Consider the following 21823-nt stretch of genomic DNA (forward strand, 5'->3'; position numbering starts at 1 on the left):
CTTCTCACTCTGATGAAATGGGATGATTGCGGTTGATAGTTCCAGGACGTTCTGGGATTTAAGCTAAATGGTAATGATTTTATTTATTGCAGCTAAAATTCTATTCTCGCAATTAGGCGTCGGAGTACGTGCTTTATTCGGAAACAAGAGGATTCAAAATATGGCGGCGATTTAGGGGGAATTACTGGTTTTTCATTTTCATCCAGCATTTATTTTCGGTCATAATGATGGTAATTACAATTGCCCACGATTTTTGGCCTTTATTATAGTGGATGTTTTTGTGAGCATATTTGATATTATCCTAGCCGTTTGCTCCTTGCCGTTACGACCCAAAATACTGGAATGTTACAAATTTAGAATTGTTTCTGATTGGACTGAAAATCGTTGGGATCCGGCTTTGGATTATTCGAGTCTCCGTTTTCGCCGACCAACTTTGTTGCGCATTTGCGTCCTTCGCATAAGCGATATGCTGAGTGTGGCTTTAAATCATATTTCCTTTTCGGCAACCTCTTCTAACTGTTTCATTCGATTGAACTTAGTAAATTTCGTAGCTTGTTTGCAATACTTACCGCATGGCCTTAACGTCCGGCGAGTTACTTTGTAGCCCGGCGGGGTTCATAGGACTCATAGGGTTCGAGTTGGAGATTTTATTTGTGACTTTTGCTGGCGCAGGCACGGGACTGAGATCGTTGAGTATGGTTGCCACGGGTACCTGCGGGAGCGAGAAAAAAAACATGTCAAAAATAGGAAAATAATCGTGTCGCTTTGAGCAGCCGGCAAGTAATTTTATGGGCTGTAAAGTTTTTACGAACTTGGCTCGAAGTCGAAGGTTAAAATATGTTTTGGATTTGGATGGCGATGTTTTGAGAGAACGTCAAGAATTCTTATTAATACCTTTCTTGTTCAAGTATCAATTTGAATTAATGGCCAAATGATAGAGCGTTTGATGTTTTGAGAATTAATCAAGTTGGACTACGAGGCGCCATTGATCTAATTCGAGCAGCTCTATGGAGACGCATTTGCTTTAGTGTTGTTAGAAATATGACGGTCTTGTTTGACGTTTTCTTCTTATTTTTTATTTTCTATCGACCTTTGTCCGCAATGAGTGCTTCTTATCCGAGATTTAAATTAAAATATTAAAAATTCAAATCTGAGAATTTGAAAATTGAAGATCCCAAACCTTAAATCGAACCCCAGTTTTTAAATTTATCAAACCGGAATTTTAGAGCTGAATAACTTACTAAAATTTTAAACTCAAAGAGCCAGAGATCGGATCGAAACTTTTTATATTATATCTACGATTCCTCTAAGTTCTAGCATCATATTTTGTGAAATCATCGTCATCTACCACAAGAGTTGTTGAATTTACTCATATGAGCGAATTTCATTGCAACTTGTTAGATTCACCAGAAACTACCCAGTAAAAAAATTCAACTGAGTTATACATGTAAATATAAAGTACAACTAAGTCGTATATAATGCGCAAATATGCTGTTGGATTTTGAATGTTCGGATTCAGGAGATTTTGAATGTTCGGAATGAGCGAATCCACCAATTAGTTGTGATGGAAAACGCTAAAAGCTAATGAGGTATATTTCAGTTATTATCAAAATATGGTTCAATTGTAGCTGTCTTGCCTGTCACTGCCAGTCGCAGGGATAACGCTACGTCCGAGGGGACTTACGGGTTCGGTCATATCCACCGTAACATTCCCCGGGCCGTAACACTGGTCACCGATCCGAGTACCAGTTTTACCAGAGTCCAGGTCTAGCACCGCAAGTTTCGCTACCGGTCTTCGAAGTACTCCGGATGATGTCTGCACCCACGCTTGGCGCACTCGACCGTCTCGACCTGGCCGAACCCTCAGAACGCGTCCACGCACCCATCCAATGCGAAGTCCATCGTCAACGACTATTACCAAATCTCCTTGCTTCACCGATCTTACTCCTTCCCAGAACTATTTTGTCCTTGATATTACAGGCAGATACTCGCGGATCCAACGCCGCCAGAATAGATCCACCATGCGACGACAATGGTCCCAGTCACTCCGACATATGGCATTCGACTCGTAGATTTTCCTCGGTGTCTGCAGAACTCCGTTGGAACTCATAAGGAGGAAATGGTTGGGTGTTAATGATTCTTGGTTGCCTTCCTCCAAAACTAGGAAGGTCAAAGGCCTGGAATTGACAATACCTTCGGCCTCCACTAATACAGTACCGAACATCTCTTCCGTTGGAAGCTTGGTAGTTGTAATCGCGTAGAAAGCTGTTTCAACCGAGCGTACCATCCGCTCACAAGCGTCACTTATATGCGGAGCGGACGGAGGGATGAAAAGCCATCTCGTACTGACGTTTGTGGAAGTCTCCGTAAGGCTTTCATTAATGCGTTTAATCTCGCTTCGAAGTTCGTTGCAGGCGCCGAGAAAGTTTGTCGCGTTATCGCTGTATATTTCTGATGGTGAGCCACGCCTGGCTACAAAACGCCGAATAGCCATCTTGCATGACTCGGTTGAAAGCGAATGCACGACTTCTAGGTGCACGGCACGGATGGAAAGACATGTGAATAACGCAACCCATCGTTTCACGTTGCTACGACCGACTCGAATAGTCATTGGCCCGAAATAGTCCAGACCGACGAATGTAAATGCCCGGAAAAAAGTTCCTAGTCTGGCAGCTGGTAGCTGGCTCATTCTAGGTATCGATGGTTTCGCTTTGCGAATCTTGCATTGCTGGCACTCCCTGGTTACGCTTCGAACGACACCGCGTAGGCAGGATGCGTGGAAACACTGGAGCATTTCGTTGATCACCGTTTCCTTATTACCATGCAGGAACTTGTGATGATACCACATTATGATGAGGGTCGTAACGTGGTGATTCCGAGGGAGTATGATGGGGTACCTTGTGTAGTAAGCCGCGAACGAAGCCGGGTTGACTCTTCTTTCCATACGCATGACCCTTTTCTCGTCAATGAATGCAGCAAGTTTGAAAAGCTTACTGTTGCAGCCTAATTTCAAGCCTCCTTTCTGAGTGCCAATAGTATGTCCACTTCCTTCGGGTAGGCCTCCTTTTGAATCGCGCGAAAGACTCACGTCTTCGCTGTTGCCAACTCTTCTTGGCATTGGAGTGGGAAGTTTTCGGGCTTTGGCTTTCAAATTGCCGACATATCGCGCAACGGTTTTAGACAAACGGTGCCATTTCGAAAATCTCTCCCAGTCGAAAATCGAGTGAACTACATGATGCTCGGTCACCAAACTGGACCGTTGCTCCTCGGTTGTATCGTACATAACATCGGAAGATGACGGCCAGTGCTCCCCATTAATATGCAAAACTTCAGGGTCCCCAAGCCAGCGACCATCCGGGGTTAGATTAGGCTCGCCTTCCACTTTTTAGCATCATCAGACGCATTCATATCCGAGGGAATCCAACCAGGGCCGTCGAGAGCCGCGTCGGGCCTCAAGGCTTGTATTACTGCCGGGCCCCTTTAAATCTATGTCCTCTAGTGCAGTATGAGTTAGTATCTCTTCAGCCACGGGAAACTCATGAGTCCGTGGTTTCTATTAGACTCCAGTTGACACATACTGCCACATCTATAGATAGCGTGCCAGACAGGCGAATTTCGACAGCTTCTTATTCCGTGGTATCAAAATAGCCATAGTTACAAGTTTTTAAATTTGTGTGTATTCAGGAATCAGCAGCGTCTGGCTCAAATGGCACATTCCCCATGTGGATCGGAGATCTGTGCCTTGCCATGAATCGTTTTTTCATTATTTCCCTGATGGCAAGGATTGGGGAAGTAGTAAGGTTAGGGATAAGGAAAACAGGATCTGCATGTGCTACAATAGCGGGAATAGTACTTCTAAACCACGGAGGGATTTAGAATTTGTATTTTAACAGTGAGCGGATATATTTTGTTTCGCGAAACAAACGCTTCTGTTCCATTGATGGTCTGGAACATAATCAGCACGCTATGTCTAACATGGTGAAATGGTATGGTGTAAACGTTGGCCATCTTTAGCTCCATTTGTACTTTTAACAATAAATCTTAAGGAACGTCTCGAAAAGTGAATAGGAATATATTTTGACCGCAATAGGCCACTTTCTACTTGTAATCGTCACTCATTTTTTCGACACAGTAGCTTGGAACATAATATTTTGCTTCTATTGTGCAGACAAAGCGACACATGGATTGTTTTTTTTTGCTGGTAGCGGTGGAGCAGTTTTTGGCTTTTGTTGTAAGAAAAATGAGAAGGTAGCAGATGCAGCTCAAAATTTTTGTTTAAAATTATCAAATCAAAAAGATTTTCTATTTACATAAGTAAACTGTGAGAATATGTGGGACGAGACAACAATATAAACACAGAACACAGTAATCAGACGCAAATAACACAACTATGAGTACAGTAGGTAATTGAATACTGCTGCTGTTGGATTAGCTGAACTGATTTGATTTCTTTATTTTGCGCATCATAATTGGGTTCCTATAGACATCACACGCATCTTTGGTGAGGCCCAAAATCACCGTTCTATCTCAACACAATGCATTTTTAGAGGGAAAATACTAGTACGTTCTATAACAATACAAAAATATAAAAATTAACCTTTTATTCAACGGTTAGTTAAGGTCGGTCTACCTTCTCATCTCGCCCAGAGTAGAAACTGAAAATCGTCCCGCTATAGATGCACGGTAAAAACGACTGCAGACTAATTGTGTCGATATTGATTTGGAAATGTCCTGTAAGATCAGCTACTTGGGAAGTGAAACAATTATTAAACGTATAGATTGTGAACAACGTTCAGCACACCAACGAAAGCTGCCACGTTAACAACATCATCCCAGTATATATAGGCAAGGACTCTAGAGAGATACGCTTACATGAATTATCTCCACACGCCCCTGACATCGTGATTAACAAATTTATGTCAAGATACGGAGAAAAGCTTTTCATAACAGCTGAAACTTCGCATTTTCCCGAATGTCCCTAACGTTGTTCTTATGGTGAGAATTCTTCCGTACAAACCAACTCCTTCATACGTAACCATTTTATGCGGATCAACCGAAAATGGGACGTTTCATCAGGCAACACTGATTAATGATTATGCACCCATGCATGATTCCTATGAACGAATTCTGCGAAAACCACCACAGAATACTTTGTGCAAAAGAACAATAAGCCCATCTGCTATAACCGAAAACAGCACACCGTTATCTTATGCCAAACCACAAACGGCTACAAAATCAATATCTACAGCTCTGACAGGAACAAATATTCACTCAACAACAATCACGCTCAGTATTTCCACGCCAACAACCAGCACAACCAGCAAAGAAGCAAACGTAGAAGAGGACGGATGCGTTTGTCCGTGCGCTCGCATTCTTGTTTGACGTTCTATTGCTTTCTTCGAACATACTTTGAATTGGCTTCACAATATTTCGTAGTGTATTCCTCGATTCAAGTAATAAAACTCGCTTTTTAACTTGTACACAAAGTAGACAATTCCCTTAAGAACGTTTGTTTTAACAAATGTCAACTATCAAATAAAGTTTTCATTTTTTACGCCTCCATCATTTAATAATTTAATAAGACGAACGATTGCAAAGAAACTACTATTGATATTTTTATTTCTCTTCTATGAATACCGGACGTGTTCGCCCATCTACCGAGTAAAAACGCGGGCCCCCAAATACGACCCGGGCCCCAGGGCAATTGCCCTGGCTGACCCCCCCTCTCATCGGGCCTGAATCCAACGCCATTCAGCAGCACGTGTCTTCTCCAGAATCCCTTCGACGCGGAATGCTACGAACTGGCTATATCTTCGTTGATCCGAATTAATCCGTCCCAGCACTGTTTTCGAATCGGTCCAAATGAATTTCTTCGCAATAGGTAGAATGTGAGTGGAGCAGATGTCCTCGACTAGACGCGCTCCTAACACCGCACCTTGAAGTTCCAGTCGAGGCACGGACGTCAATTTGAGAGGGGCGACCTTGACCTTCCCGGCCACCAAAGCGCATTGAATTTTTCCATCTACCTCGGCACGCAAATAGGCCACACATGCGAGGGCAGCTAAACTGGCATCTACGAACATGTGTAATTGTATATTTTTGACTTCCGATGACAGCTGTCTCGGAAAAAAAGCACCGCGGCACTCGCACCGCTGCCAAGGAAGGGAAAAGGGCAACCCATTGATCTCATCGTTGTTTTAACTCAAATGGGATTCTTTCATCCCACGTTACCTTACTGCGCCAAACGTCCTGGATTAGGATTTTCCCATGAATGGTAAAGTGGGAAAGAAATCCCAGAGGATCATATAAAGTCATCACCGTCTTTAGCAGCTCTCTCTCTTGGTAGGCCATTCGGGTACCGCCACAAAGTTAGCCGCGTACGTGAATGCATCTTCTTCTTGTAACCACAACACTCCCAACACACGTTCCGAACAGTGGTCAGTCTCCATCGAGAACTCCTTGACGTCGGAACTCGTTGTTTCACCCAGCTTTTGCAGAACTTCCTTCGACTTGGACATCCATTCACGAATAATAAATCCGCCTCGGGAATGAACGAAAGCAACCGTTTTCACTCTCTTGATCGCTTCATCTTCACTGTCTGCGCTGTCCAGATAGTCGTCAACGTAATGCTTACGTATTATTGCATCTGTAGCTTCTGGATATCGATCTGCATACTTGCTTGCATTTAGGTTCTTAACAAATTGTGCCGAACACGGCGAACTGGTAGCTCCGAAAGTGGTCACTAGGGTGGGGCATGGTTATATGGAAAAACGTAATCATAACCTAATCAACCGAGCACAGCACTTTTTGGTTCCATTTAGGGTCCCAAACAACTGTGCAAAATTTGGGGTCGATTGGATTTGACCCGGCGTAGCGCATTGCGTTTGAAATTTGTATGGAAATTAGTATGGGAAAACCTACTTTTTTGCATTTTCAATTTTACAGACTACAATTCTTCCTGCAATATACCAATAATTAGATAGAAGTGTAGTCCAGAATTTTCTTAACAACTTTGCCGAAGGATGCATGGTGCTAGAATGTCTCTATAACAAGTTATAGCTGTTCAAAGTTCGATAGATCGAATTAATTGCCAAAAATCATTTTTTTTGCCAACACTGCAGGTGTACCAATGATATTTCATATAGCATACCAAAAGAACATCATATACTTTAGATTTCCGCATTGGTATGTTTGGATGAATTATTCAAAAGCCTTAGCTCAATTTCATGGGTGTAGGTAGTTTCGCAATAGGGCGTAGTGAGGTAAGAGGGAGAGGGGGGGGGGGGGTAGGCTTCTACATATAGAAATTCTAACTGAAATAACTGAAATCTTGTCGAGTTGAAATGTTCAGATGAATTATTTTAAAACATTTTGCATAATAGTCCTATGCATAATAGTAACGATGAAACGAAACATACTGTATTCCTCTGCATTGACTTTATATCAATGTATGTAAAGTTGCAGATTGAATCAACTGATGTCGAGTTGATGTCAGAGTAATGCATTGATTATATTTCAGTTCAATACGCACTAAGATTTGATAGGATGCTCTTTTCGATGTTGTTCGATCACCTGCAGTAACAATTGCTGTTGAATTGGGGCTCTTGTGGATTGTGTAAATGTTGTAAAATAATTCATCTGAATATTCCAACTCGATAAGATTTCATTTATTTCAGTTCGAATTTCCATATTTAAAACTCTCCCCCCCTCTCCCCTCACTACGCCCTATTGATAAACAACCTATGCCCATGAAATTGAGCTAAGGATTTGAATAATTCATCCAAACATACCAATGTGGTAAATCTAAAGTATATGATGTTCTTTTGGTATGCTATATGAAATATTATTGGTACACCTGCAGTGATGGCAAAAAAATGATTTTTGGCAATTAATTCGATCTATCGCACTTTGAACCGCTATAACTTGTTGTAGAGACATTCTAGTACCATGCATCCTTCGGCAAAGTTGTTCAGTATATCCTGGACTATACTTCTATCTAATTATTGGTATACTGCAGGAAGAATTGTAGTCTGTAAAATTGAAAATGCAAATAAGTAGGTTTTCCCATACTAATTTCCATACAAATTTCAAACGCAATGCGCTACGCCGGGTCAAATCCCATCAACCCCAAATTTTGCACAGTTGTTTGGGACCCCAAATGGAACCAAAAAAGTGCTGTGCTGAAAAAGCAATCATTTTGCCCCACCCTAGTGGTCACACTCATGAAGTACACTTGTGGCTCATGGTTTGGGTCGTCTCCCCATAAAATTCGCTGGGCGTGTTTATCTTCCTTTCGCAAAAGCATCTGGTGAAACATTTCTTTCACATCCGCACAAAGAGCTATTTGTCGTTCTCGGAATCCGGTTAGAACTGACTTCAACGGTACAAGCAGATCCGGCTCCTTACTCAGCATTGTGTTTAAGCTCACCCCATCCACTTTCGCTGCTGCGTCACAGAAGACGCGGATTTTACCTGGCTTTGTAGGATTAATAACCACCCCAGTGGTAAATACCTAACTTTTCGTGGATCCACCGCGATCAAATCAGCCTTGGATGCTTTCTCAATGTATCCTTTTATTTTGTACTCCTCTATCTGCCTACGAACATTGGAACCGAGTTCAGGATCCGCCAGCATACGTCGCTCTAGACATTCCAGCCTTCGCACAGCTATGAAGTAGCTATCCGGAAATTCAAAGGTATCGTACTTCCACAACAACCCGATTTGGAATAGGAAGCCTACGCGCAATGTGGTAATTTTCAGAGCCCGCCGCGCTTGTTGATTTTCTTCGGACTCGAAGTTTCGTTGTAGGGACACTCCCATATTCTCAAAGGAAATGTGCTGCTTCACTATATTGTGCAAGTCTTCATCCTCATATACGCACTGGCACATGTGCATACTGAAGCATGGTTCATTCCTCATCATTGTTATCGGACCATGAATTGACCACCCTAGTCTAGTTTTGGTGCCAATGGGCTCATCTAGTAGCCTTTCACGCCTTTTCAAGGTGACACTTAAATAAGCATTGTCATTACCGATTAGAATCTTGGGAACGACATCCTTGTAATCCGGAACAGGTAATGCAGCCAAATACGGATAACGTTCAACAAGATCCTTATAGCATAGGGTCTGTCTTGGTAATCCCAAGCTCTTCACCGTTCGAGCTTCAGAAATGGTGTACTTCTTTCGGTGTATAACACTTGATATGTCCAACTTCAACCGCTTAGATTGCTCTTCGGAACGAGTAACATTACCCGTCCAGGTCAGACATAGATTATCGGCTTTACCATCAACATCAAGGAAATTCGTAATAGAATCCTCAACCAACGTTATCGACGAACCGTCGTGATCGATCGTGTCTTTCTATGGAGTGTCACAGGAACAATGCTCCCGGTGTGGTGATGATTTTGCACTGCAGTGTTGTTTGACGTAGATGGATCGCTTCTCTTTGAGATAGAATGCAGCATCGGGTGATGTCTATAATCACAACCTTCTATTCCACACCACCCTTTCGACTTGCATGGACCTATCCGTGTCTCAATTTCATTGCTTTCGTTTCTCTTAGTCTCAAATTTGCCGAAAATAACCAACAAAATCGATACAGTAGAACCTTGCGGCAATTAAAACATAGTAACACGTGGCTAAGACTTGTGGACTTTGCTGTTTGGAGTGCACGGAATGCTTGGGATCTACCACTACAGCGGTCGAAGTCGTAGTCGCAACAGGAACAGTTTCTTGGGTGACTAAGGTCGAATTAACCAAGCCCCCTAGATGTCGCTCTCGCCATTGGTTGACTTTGCTGATGCTGCTTTGGGCAGATTTCCGGCTTTTTAGATCATCACAATCATTGTCACAATCCTCCTCTAATGCACGAAACTTCTCCTGGAAATATATCGAATCGATTTCGAGCTGTTTTTTCTCCATCTCGTTCTCCTTCAATAATCTTTCCGCTTCATGACGTTTGCGTTGCTCATCCCGTTCGAGCTCCAACTGTCGCTTCATCAGCTCTTCCTGTTGCTGCAGTTTCATAAAACGAAGCTTAGTTCGATTCCGGGTGCTACCTGTGGATGTTCTGATATCGAGTTGGCCACGCTGGATTTCTGTGGATTTTCGTCTTCCTTGTCGTTAAAAACACACTTCCGACAGCAAAAGTCCTTCTCGCTAATGCTTTCCCCAAGACCGACGCAGTCGAAGTGCCACCAAGATCCGCATTTGTCACAAGCGACCATCCGGCTGTTGTCGGATCCTTGACAAGCCTGACAGCTTTGGTTGTTGTTTGGCATCTTTTAGATCTGTACAGATCTTTTAGTTTGTTGGATTTTGAATTTTCGGATTCTTCGCAGCGAATCCACCAATTAGTTTTGATTTTTACCTGACTATATAACTCCAAAAACTAAAAAAAATGTAAAGCCAAGGCGGAACTTGACCTTATTTTGCGACAGACGACGCAACTGGTTGCTGGTATATAGTATACAGGACATTACATGGCTATTGTTACGCTCCAACTGACACTAGAAATTCAACTCGACTCACAACACACGGAACCATAATTACACAATTCACGCTGTGCATCCATCAAGCACAGATATCTACGTGTCAGTAGTGTAATCAAACGGCACACCATGGAAAACTTTGCACAGAAGATGTTTTGTACTGCTCTCAATTACCTACTCAAAACTGAAATCAAGCCAGAAATGCAGTCTTCAATATTATCACCCAATCAACGTTCTCACCTTGCTCTGAAAGCTCTGAAAATCGATCCGTTATAGCTAGCAGTAAAGCAATCAAACAAATCTAACTATTGCTTTGTAGCTTATCCACTGCCCAAACAGTATAGTATCGTTTACTCCGGCAATTCCCTGCGCAGTGAATTGAGTGTGACACAGAACTCGATTTATCCCTACAATGCGTGAGTTGGAACAATTATTAGAAGTGAAAATGGAGCTTAACGGGAGGGACCGTCAGCGCATTTCACTGAATTATACCACCACAAAGATGTGAACTGAACGATTTATCTAAAAGATAATTAATATTTAAAAGAACGTAATCAGATACACTTCGAATGTTCCGCCAACAACCAAGATACATAAAGAAGAAAGAAATTTTATTCTGGGTAGTTACTTGCTAGTTTCAAAAATTGAACCCAATAGCTTCCATTTCTGAAAATATTCTGTAAGACTTCTTCCGCCTGAGCATTACATCGGTATTACCACCCGCTTTTTTTCGTTAAGTACGCCGGTGTAACGGTACACTCCCGCCGAAAGTGCCAGCCCGTCCGGGTCCGGGTGCTCAATGTTTTGTGATGGTAGGTCGCCGGATAGCAGATGCTAATTGCTAAGGAGCCACTTGCTTGCCCAGCTATAAAAGACCCATGTGGCACTAGTGCCGCACTCACTATAGAAGATTATTCGAACGAGCTAAGCTCTCCACCACAGTTAATCGTCAAAGAGAACGAAACAGGGCAAACAATGGTTCCCCCTGGAAAAATCACTGCGGTGAGCAAGTTGATCCGGCGATAATTCGGCACCGTCCCTAGCGAGGTTCCAACAAAGGCTCCCTGCTCAGCTAAACGCCAAGGATCATTGCCGTTGCAGCCAACGATAACCTGCGGTCGTTGGAATCCCGGCCGGCCGGAAACTGTAACCCATGCCCGCTGTCAATACCATTCAGTCAGTGACAGCAGTAGTTGGCAGTATAGGAAAATGAACAAGGTAGAATTTGCGTAGACTTACGGTATTCGTGTAAATAGTGGTTTCCTGATTACTTGGGTTCTATTCTTACCTGTCCGGCAGACTCTAAATGACAGGGCGGTCTACGTGCTTACGGCACCAACCAGAACCCAAGTAATAAGGAAACCACTATTTACACGAATTTAGTCGTGTTAAAGGAAATATTAAAAATATCCCACGATCCGTAAACGGTTACCAAAAATGTGGTTTTTGCTCAGGTCATAATGATAACTGCAAAAGCAGCCTCCAGCGCCTCCACATTAACAGCCAGCTCCATTAGCGAGAAAGTTAATACCAATGCTGACGGGTTTACACTCATGACCAGTATTACTGCACGAGTCGAGGAAGAACATCATATTGGTAGCACCAAGACAACGATGGTTCAATTGACGTGAATGACAACCAGAGAGAGAAGTGATTGATTTTCCTGAGTCTGTGTCATTGTCCATTTTTTGAACCGCCATGCACTCGATAGACCTTCAACGTGTGCGCCTCGTGTCCCTACAGGGCAACAGGGAGTACATATTTATATTTTCAGAAAATTCGCCTCTTTTTTCTGGGTAAAAAAATTCCAGTGCTTGAAAATTGGACCCGTCAGATTCGTATATAGTAATATATTTACCAACTACGTGGTGTCCAATCCCAACATTGTATAAGTTTTTCATAAAGTTTTAAAGGAAAAAGATAAGGGAAATTTTTCGCCAGTGTATCTACTGAATATTTGATTTTTTTTGCGGACTAACTGTATCAACTTTTACATAGTAGTTTTCGCCAACTTACCGGTCATCTTTTTCAAATGCTCCCCGAATCAGAAGGTTTTTTTTAACCCAATAGCCACATTTCTTCAAGTTACAGTTCCATTGCTTAAAACTTTGTACCACTTTGTGATCGGGATGATCTGGGTAGAAGAAGAAATGCCTTCGGATTGGATGGACATCCTCATACCCGTTATCTCCTTATCTGGAATGTAATAACTATCAAGGCATAACAATCCTCTATACCGCTTAATAGGTTCTTTCCCGTATTTCGTTTAGTAGACTGAGCCCGTTGAGTGAATCCATTCTCGGCGAATAGCAATCCGGTGTTCAAGAAAAACGATCATCGAACGGACCAGATGTTTATTCTGCGACAAATCCTGAATAAATTTCGGGAATATAACTTCCGGACTTGTCGTCTGTTTGTGGAATTCAAAGCAGCGTACGATTCAGTAAAACATTACGATTTTGTGGCAGATAACGACAAGACTGTTTTAGCTGATTCATTTCATTCGAAGGTTCAAATGGAAGCCTCAGACTAGCCGAAAAGAGACATCCGACTGATTTGTGACGTTAGATGGATAGAAGCAAGGCGATGTACATGCTTCTGGTGTGCAAAGAAATGGAACGATCACCATCATCTCACATGCTTCTTGGCTTCGCCAACCTGATCGAAATGTTTGGAATGGATCGTAGAGCAGTAGAAGAGACATTTGTGCCTTTTAAAAGAGAGGCTGCGAGAATTGAATGGACTACAAACGCAGATAAAACGAAGATCATTGTAGCTGTTGAAAAAAGTCAGCATCGTTGTTGGTTGCAGGGTCAGAATGGTTGATGTATGGTAGGAGGTTGCGACAAGCTCACATATCGGCGAACGCTAGTAACATGTGATGACAATGTTTGTGTGAGATGGAAAAGCGTGTTGGAGATTGGATTAAGACTGTCCACGGTTTGCTTGGTTAGCTACAGCTCCGTATCCTACGAATGTTCAACACAATTGCTTTTTACAAATTGCTGATACTCCCTGTTGCTCTCTGTGTAGGAGAAGAATGCAACGTTCAATACTAGGCGTCGCAATTGAGAATAGTGTTGATGCATAAACTACGAGCTGTATCAAGTGTAGAAACGTGCACATTGGAAGGTTTCTATAGTTCGGTAGACAATAGTGAACTGCTAGGCATGTGGCGCGAATGCCGGAAGTGAGACCAGCTTAAGTTACTTTCAGCTGAGAACATAGGCGAGGTCATCGATTTCGTTGCAGATCCCGTTTTTTGGAAACATTTATGCCAGGCATATTAAATGGATACCACAGTAAACTGTGTGGGGGTGGGCGTAACGTATCGGTAAATCGATTGCCTTGTACGCAGCGCACCTGGGTTCGAACCCCGACCCCGCACATAGTGTTAGAAATTTTTCATAAGAGATTTTTCTAACCCGAAGAGGCGAATGACTTTAAGGATAAAACCTCTATAATCGATATAAAAAGAAAGTAAACTGTGGAGAAAATCTTAAATCGTCGTATAGGCAACTGGTTATGAAGCATCAGACTGTCTAGAAAAATCTGGCCAAATTTAAAAAAAACTGGCACACTATCCTATTTACCTTTTGTTCTTATTTGAGAAAAATCTGGAAGAATTTAGATAAATCTGGAACGTTTGCAACAGTTGCGAGGGGGTAAACGAAAAAAAAACCTTTTTTCGTTTCCAAAAATGGCCGCTTTTCAAGGTTTCCCTAGTTGAACCTCAAACCTATAGTAAGACATCATTTGTAAAACAATCCTCACCTGAACAGTCGGTGGCTTCCGGAAGTTGTTCAGCTCCGGCAGCAGAAACTTCGCCTTCGGCTCCTGATCCTGGCTGTCCTGGGTCACGTTCTGAGGATCCTGCTTCTCCGCCGACGCAACCGAGTTGGTAGCAGCCGCGATCGGAACACCACACACCGGTACGACGGGGTCTTTCTTCTTCTTTTTCTCCTCCTCCTCCGAAATCTGTACCAGCCGGCCCGGACTGTGGGTCGTAGTCGTCGTAGTGGGTGGTGCAATAATCTGGATCGACGTTTTATCGATCTTTTCCGTTGGTTTCTGGTAGCTATTCTTGTCCCTTCGGAGATTCTTCTGGTCGCTGCTACTGTTGCTGTCGCTATCGCCGCCGCTGTTGTTGTTGTTACTCTTCTTGTCGCTCTGGCCGATCGGTTTCGCGTTGTTCAAGCTCTGCTCTTGTTGGTTCTTTTTCGCCTTCCGGTTGTTGATGCTTCTGATGAACTGATTTATGCTGATTGCCTTCTTGACCGTCTCGGCTGGCCGTTCACGAACGGTGGCTGTTGTGCGAACTGACAGCATCACAAACATAGCCCGTCGGTTTACTTTTCCAACACTTTGGCATAATATTCTTATGAAGGGGTGGTTAAAATTATAGTAACTTTACGTGTTGTTTTTTTACTCCGCCTGCGTCTGCTTCGGCTGCCTCGTTCCGGTTTCGCTGTAATTATCTCCGGTTGACCTTTTCGCACACCTGCCCACCCTACTGGAAGCCTGCTGATTTCGATTGAGCCTAAACACGTTTCAAGCTACACTATCTCGCACCTTTCCCGACCTGCTATAGCACCACAGTAAGAAGCACTTCTTTTATATTCCTAATATTTTAACTCATTTCACGGTTTCACTCCGATCGTGCGCGTGTGCCTGAAGTGCGGAACAGCTCATCGTAGGAAACGAGTTGCGAAAAATTGCCACATAAACCGTTACCGTCACGAAATATGGGAGTGTAATATGAAAACGATTAAATTAAAATCCTATGACACGCGAAGCACAAATTCACGGTTTTACGAGTTTCAGAACTTTCACTTTCTTCGTCCCGATGTTACTGCCAGCAGTGGTGGTGGTGGTGCGGTGAAGTTTTCGCGACAACGTTGACACAAGTTTCATATTTTATTCGATTGTGTCGGCGCGTTTTCTGTTTTTTTTCTCACTTTGTGCCTCGCCCACCAAAGTTTGTTTTTTTTTCGAGTTTAACCGCCCCAACCCTCTACACAAATGGTGAAGTTTGTGCTGCTGCTGCTGCTGTTGTTGTTACTGCTAGAGCGAGACTTTCGTTCGAGGGCAGCAGGATGTTGTTTTCGCGCTGAAATAAAACACAGAGAAAAGAAAGGCGTCATTTCATGCATATTTGAATCGTGGAATGATGGTTGTAATGTTTCAGCAGCATAGTCGCACTGGGAATGGGTTGCCGGTTTGATGAGAGTATTTTCGAGCGATGGAATCATGGTTTGTTTGGAATTTGAGCAAGCAAAATGCTGGAGGATTATCACTTGCACACTTTCCCCGGATGAATGAATGGTTACGTTGTGGGGTTTGGGTGTCCGGGAAAGGAATTTCCATTACAAGGTGATATTTCTCATTTTATTGCAATGCACTTCTTTACACTGGGCAGGTGCACAGTACTCAGAAGTGGTTAGAATAACTTGCAATAATTTTCATCTTGACTATGCGAGTGATAGGGAAAGACAGGGTAAGACCGTCACTAGACTTGAATTTCCCACCCTTTTGTATTGTTCACAATTTTAACACCTTTATGTAATATACACGAAAGACTGTAAATTTATTCACTGTCGAGAATTGTTGATTATTTTATTACCGTGAATAATGACTTATCGTTTCAATATAGGGGCCCCTTTTCAAAATTTTGGATTTGCTCAATTTCTTCGCCATTTTGTCAAAAATATGTTTAGCAACGCTGTATTAAATTTTGGAATATGTATGAAATGCAATAACGAAACACTGTTTTGAGAAATCTTTCGAAAACTACTCGGAAATGGTGAAAATTTTCAGTTCATCTCGGTCAGAGCCGTCAATATGGTGCACTGTCCGAACACTTAAATAATGAAACGTTTTCAATTCACGTCCGCTTCAGATTTGTTAGACTATCATTCGTAGTGAGCTGTGTGGAGCAAACGGAGCATCTCATCAAAGGGCTGTAAAATACCGAGAAGAAAATATTTGAGAGCTGTACACGGCTTAAATCAATTTGTATCGTTACTTACTACTAACAGACTACTATTTTCATTTCTGATGGTTAGAAAGTAACAGATATAACGAAAAGCCGAATTTTAAAGCACCCGACCGCTGCCAGTTTATGATTGGTTAACGCGGCATAAAATTAATGCACCTAGCCGCATATCTTGAACACAACGAATTGTGATTGTAGTCGGTTTTCATTAGTCAACTTGTTGGACAGCCGGAGACTATATTTCAATATCGGGGGATAAGTGGATTATTAGACATAAGCCGGCTAATTATTAGTTTGTACTGCTCTGTGTCAGTAACAAGGGCCGATTGGATCAAAAATCTCCCAACCAGAGAACATTTTTTTTTTGGAAAACAAATATGCCCTAATCAGTGCTATCAAACCACCAACCAAGAATTTAAAATTTGAAAGCCTTTTCCTTCATCAACTATCATTTTTATATCCGAAAAAACGATTTCAAATCATCTGACTGAAGCTCGCTCGTGATTGGTTCCAGCTAATTACATGCACCGAGCCGCAAATCTTGAGCAGTTTCTATTCGAAGCTCCAACTCTTTTACGAGGAAAGTAACATGTATTCCTTGTTTTGACGTGAGCATTTTTTTCCTTTTTTCAAGGTTTTTAGAAACGTGTCCACTGGAAAATAGAGACTAAGAAAGAATGACCGGAACAGTGAGAATGAAGAAACGGTGAAAATGCTTCTTTTTATTGGAAACACTGAGAAAAGATATGTTTTCAAGCAGGAATCGAACCTGCGATCTCCCAGTCTCTAGTTGGGTGCGTTAACCGCTCTGGCACCGAGGAATTGTGATGATGTCAACAGCATCGTGATCTTTTGCCCTTCTCTTGTATATAGAATCTTATTTCTAGTCTTAAGATAGCTGTAAAATTTTTTCTCTTTTATCAAAAAAATATTTCCACATTGTTACCTCCTAGTTTTAAGATATCCAAAATGAAAAAAACAAGAGAATTTGGCACCGCCAAGCTAACGCATTTGTGCCTATCAACTAAACGAAATGAAAAAAAAAAAAGAACAGCATCGTGATCACCGCCACATCCTCAATACCCACTAATGAACCCATCGACCCCTAATGACTTCTATGAGCAAATCATCACCTCTCCCTCTCCTCGATCGGCCAAATCTCTCTCGTTATCTATTTTAGGTCCAGTGAACTGCGTTCAGGCTGTAGATATTATTATCACTGTTTGCATTCCATTAGCTAGCTCAGTCACCGCCTGACTTTGGTAGTGAATAGAACTATGGAGGAGCATATTGAAATCTGCTCTCAAAGCCTATCGGCAGATGCTGGCGGAAAATGTAGCCGTTGATAGAATTTACGTGTATTCCTTGTTTTCTTGTTAATCATGTTTTTTTTTACTTTTTTCAAGGCTTTAAAGCGGGAGAGGAATAAAGGATTCAGCGTGAAAAAAAAACTTTTCGATATTTTTTTAGAAATTTAGGTGAAGCGAATTGATCAAATCTTTTTTATATTATAATGTATAATTTCAATAACATTCTGTAATTTTTCTATGCAAAATTATCGACAAGCGACGCGGTGATGAAGCTTTTTGTAGAACGTCTCTGGAAAAAAAACACGATTTGCGGTGTTAACTGCCATTCAAAAACTACATAACCGATTTATTTCAAACTTTGCGTGCACATTCTACGTAAAACATACCTAACCCCTACATTGAGTTTTCGAGATAATTTTCTTATTAAGGGGGTTTCTATTAATAAAATGTCGAAATTTTTTGCGAAAAATTGTTTTTTTTTCAAATGAGTGAAAATTATCCCAAAAACTTAACATAGGGGTGAAGTATTTTTTACGTAAAATGTGTATGCAAAGTTTGAAAGAAATCGGCTATGTAGTTTTTGAATGGCAGCTAACACCGCAAATCTTGCGTTTCCAGAAACGTCGACACAAAGCTTCGTCACCGCATCGTTTGTCGATGTTTTCACCTAGAAAAATTACAGAATGTTGTTGAAATGATACATTATAATGTACAAACGTTTTGATCAATTCGCTTCACCCTAATTTCTAAAAAAATCTTCGAAAAAGGTTTTTGTTTTCCACGCAGAACCCCTCAAGGAACGTGTCTACTAGAAAAAAAAATGGAATAGAAGTCAACTGATTTCGTTCGATGGCCCATTTGGCTCCGAATGTAAACTGAACCGAGTACAAAACTGGAAGTCGTATGCGTGTGTCGAGTGTTATATTCGTGCTGGCTACACCACACATACGCTCGTTATGTCGGGATGCGGTAAAGGAGGAAAGATGAAAGGAAAATCAAAATCCCGCTCGTTTCGCGCCGGTCTCCAGTTTCCTGTCGGTCGAATCCACCGTCTGCTGAAAAAGGGCTACTACACCGAGAGTGTCGATGCCGGAGCATCCATCTAGTTGGCGGCCGTAATGGAATATCTCGCCGCCGCATATTGGAGCTGATAAGAAACGCAGTCCGTGGAAACAAGCAGACCAGGATTATCCCCCGTTAACTGCAACTGGCCAGTCGAAATGATGAAGAGCTGAACAAATTGCTCTCCGGCGTGACCGTAGATGGTGTGTTGCCTAAGATCCATCCCATTCCGCCGCCAAAATCTTTTTCGGATTCATGCAAATACGGTTCGAACTGCGCCATTCAGCAAAAGCATGAAGTTGATATTGGAGAAATTAACAATCTTCAATTGAACGGATCAGACGAAATATTCTGAGATCGCCCGCGAACAAACTTGACGGAGTCTTCAGAATAAGATGCACATCATTGAAGTACATACAGCAAATAAATTAACGGGCCCAAATGGCTTCTTTGAGGTATCCCTAACGTAGGAATAAATGTGGATGTCTGGCAATCTCCAATGGCAACCATTATCTTCAGGTTTTTGATGTAGGATCAAAACCATTGAAGATCGTTGAATCGAAATCCATTGATTTTTGCGGGCTCCCAGCAAAATGAAAAAATGCCACTGGCAATAGATGCTCGGAAAATGTGAAGAAGCGGAATTACCAAAACGGCGATGTGCCTTTTCAGAAGTACTGAAAGGAATCCGTCCGGTCCCGGAATCGACGTTCAGATTTCAGCCGAGTTCAGCCGGAAAAAAGCTCTGATGACCGTCGCTGCGTAAACGTCGATTGCACCAAAAGTTTGACCCGAAAACAGAATTTCGTTGATATCGCACAGATCAGGAGCTAAAAACATATCGCTAGTTCACAACAAAGCAAACGACAAACATTTACCGGCGTCGCTTCGTTACTTATACATGTCAGAAACACATAAGTCCCTTTGCCTTTTCTACGGTGATCCAGATGCGTGAATCACAAATCAAATTGCGCTCACTAAGGGAAAATATAGTTGCGATTGACCTTACGCAAACTCGAATTAGACTAACAGTGCGCGAGGTAGAATAGTTGATAAAGGTGAAAATGGAGCTTGATGTTACAACAGTGTCCCACGTTCAACTACATCATATAAGGAAAGTGGTACTGATAACGTGCAGTAGGCTATTTGAGGCAGAATATTTTATTGTGATGAACAACATGTAACACGACGTCGAATACGACATCTCCTTTTATATGGACAATGATACGACTGAATTTCGCCTACATGATTTGGCACCGCGTACCAGCTCTAAGTATATTAAAAAATTTGAATCCGTTACGAATGATACCTGGAAAACTTTTCTTATTCCTTCTTCCTTGACCTTCGCATGCAAATCGTCTAGAGGCATCACCTACATTCAAATAACGCTGGCGACATTGATGTGGTGACCTACATTAAAGAGGACTGCAATCAGTTGTCAAGACAGGAATATTTCTCGGGCAAGAACAAATTTGCTGTGGATGACCGTTTCAAACGTAAGAAGCTGTCGCAATTCGCTTTGAAGTACCTGATTTGGCAGGTCATATGCACTTGTGGCAAACGCAACCAAAGGCAGCATGACCGGTGAGATTTAAAAAAAAATGAGTGGTTCCAAAAATGGATTAAGACCTTTTTTGAGACAGCATGGTCAAAAACCGTCGGCCGTCGGTTGACGTTATGCCACCAAATAAAAAATCGTGCAGGAGGGGTGTGAGACTAATTTGTTTGGTTTTGGGCCGAACGACATGAATCAGACACTAAACTGTCCTAAGCTCCGTCTGATCAAAACCACGATGAAGCACGAAATTTGAAAGATCAAATTAGAGGCGGAGGACTAAAATGACATGATTAGGAAGTGGACGAAAATAAAGAAAACGTACCGCAAACGACTGTACAAGCAATTATGGAGTCAATCAAAAATGTATAGCATTTTACTCAGAAGTTAGCTTTCAATTGAAAGAAACAACCAAATTCGACAGTTTGTCTTATTTTTACTGTGTGCCTTACTTCCTAGTAGGAAAATTAATAATATGTCAGTGTTAAACTCGATTTTGGACAGTTTTCTTTTTCGCTAATTTGTATCCAGTTTTTCAGTTTATATACACATTTTTTGTTCGTTATACGACTCTTAAAATAACACAATTTTAACATGGTTCTCAATACCGACTCGTCCAAAAATTAAAGTCGGTGACAATAATGTTGTGGTAAAATGTTTTCCAAAACAAAAAAGAATTTCTCGGCTGTATCATTCTCGCCAAATGAAAGCACAATTCTTGCCGAGCACGCTTGAGTGTTAGGCTTGGTGTGATTATTAAGAGCACAGAACACTGACTTACAATAAAAATACGGATTGTGTATAATTCAAAAACTCAATTAAATAACACACAAACACTGCTCAGTCTACCTTCTCATCGCGACAGAAATTTATAATAGCTCCGCTATTACTATGGCCATAGGGCAAACAATCAATTTTACCCACCGCGTTGTTCTTTATCCAGTGCACAAACAGTATTGTGTCGTCACTTTCGGCTGCGCAGTGAAATGCACCAGTCATAGAAAGCAAACGCTCTCGTACCACGGGAAGACACAATATCGATTGACTTTAAGGGGGTTTCCTCATCAGTGGCTCACAGAAAAGGTGTTTTTTTAGGATTTTTGGGCACGAAAAAAAGAACAGAAGCAAATGATCGTTTGCGTGTTTTTGAACATATATTTAAAAACAAAAAGGTTTTCGAATGTCAAAATATATAAAAATGGCCGATTTATGAACAATCCTGCGTAGCAGCTCACCGCGAACAGCTCAAACTCCGTGCAAGATTCAGCCCGTAATGTTTAAATTTAAATACTTTATTTATTCGGAGAGTTTTTTGGCCATATAGACTATTATGGTGATAGAAGGCTGAAATTATAAAAAATAAATTTAGATAGTCATTTTTCTATAAAATACTCAATTTTAGGTCCTTTTT

The 21823-nt window shown here is 41.8% G+C and overlaps 1 protein-coding gene across 2 annotated transcripts in view; it reads right to left on the reverse strand.

Moving 5' to 3' along the window:
• Positions 1-21823, reverse strand: part of LOC131684849 (uncharacterized) — a 732442-nt gene that overhangs the window by 57492 nt on the left and 653127 nt on the right. For both annotated transcript variants that reach the window (XM_058968063.1, XM_058968064.1), the window contains 2 exons: positions 14265-15600; positions 570-712 (listed from right to left, as the gene is read on the reverse strand). In XM_058968063.1, coding sequence (XP_058824046.1) covers positions 570-712; positions 14265-14828 — 707 coding nt within the window. In that variant the 5' untranslated portion in view covers positions 14829-15600. The remainder of the gene's footprint in view (positions 1-569; positions 713-14264; positions 15601-21823) is intronic.

The sequence above is a fragment of the Topomyia yanbarensis genome, chromosome 2 (genome assembly GCF_030247195.1).
Source record: "Topomyia yanbarensis strain Yona2022 chromosome 2, ASM3024719v1, whole genome shotgun sequence".
In the NCBI taxonomy this organism is placed as follows: Eukaryota; Metazoa; Arthropoda; class Insecta; order Diptera; family Culicidae; genus Topomyia; species Topomyia yanbarensis.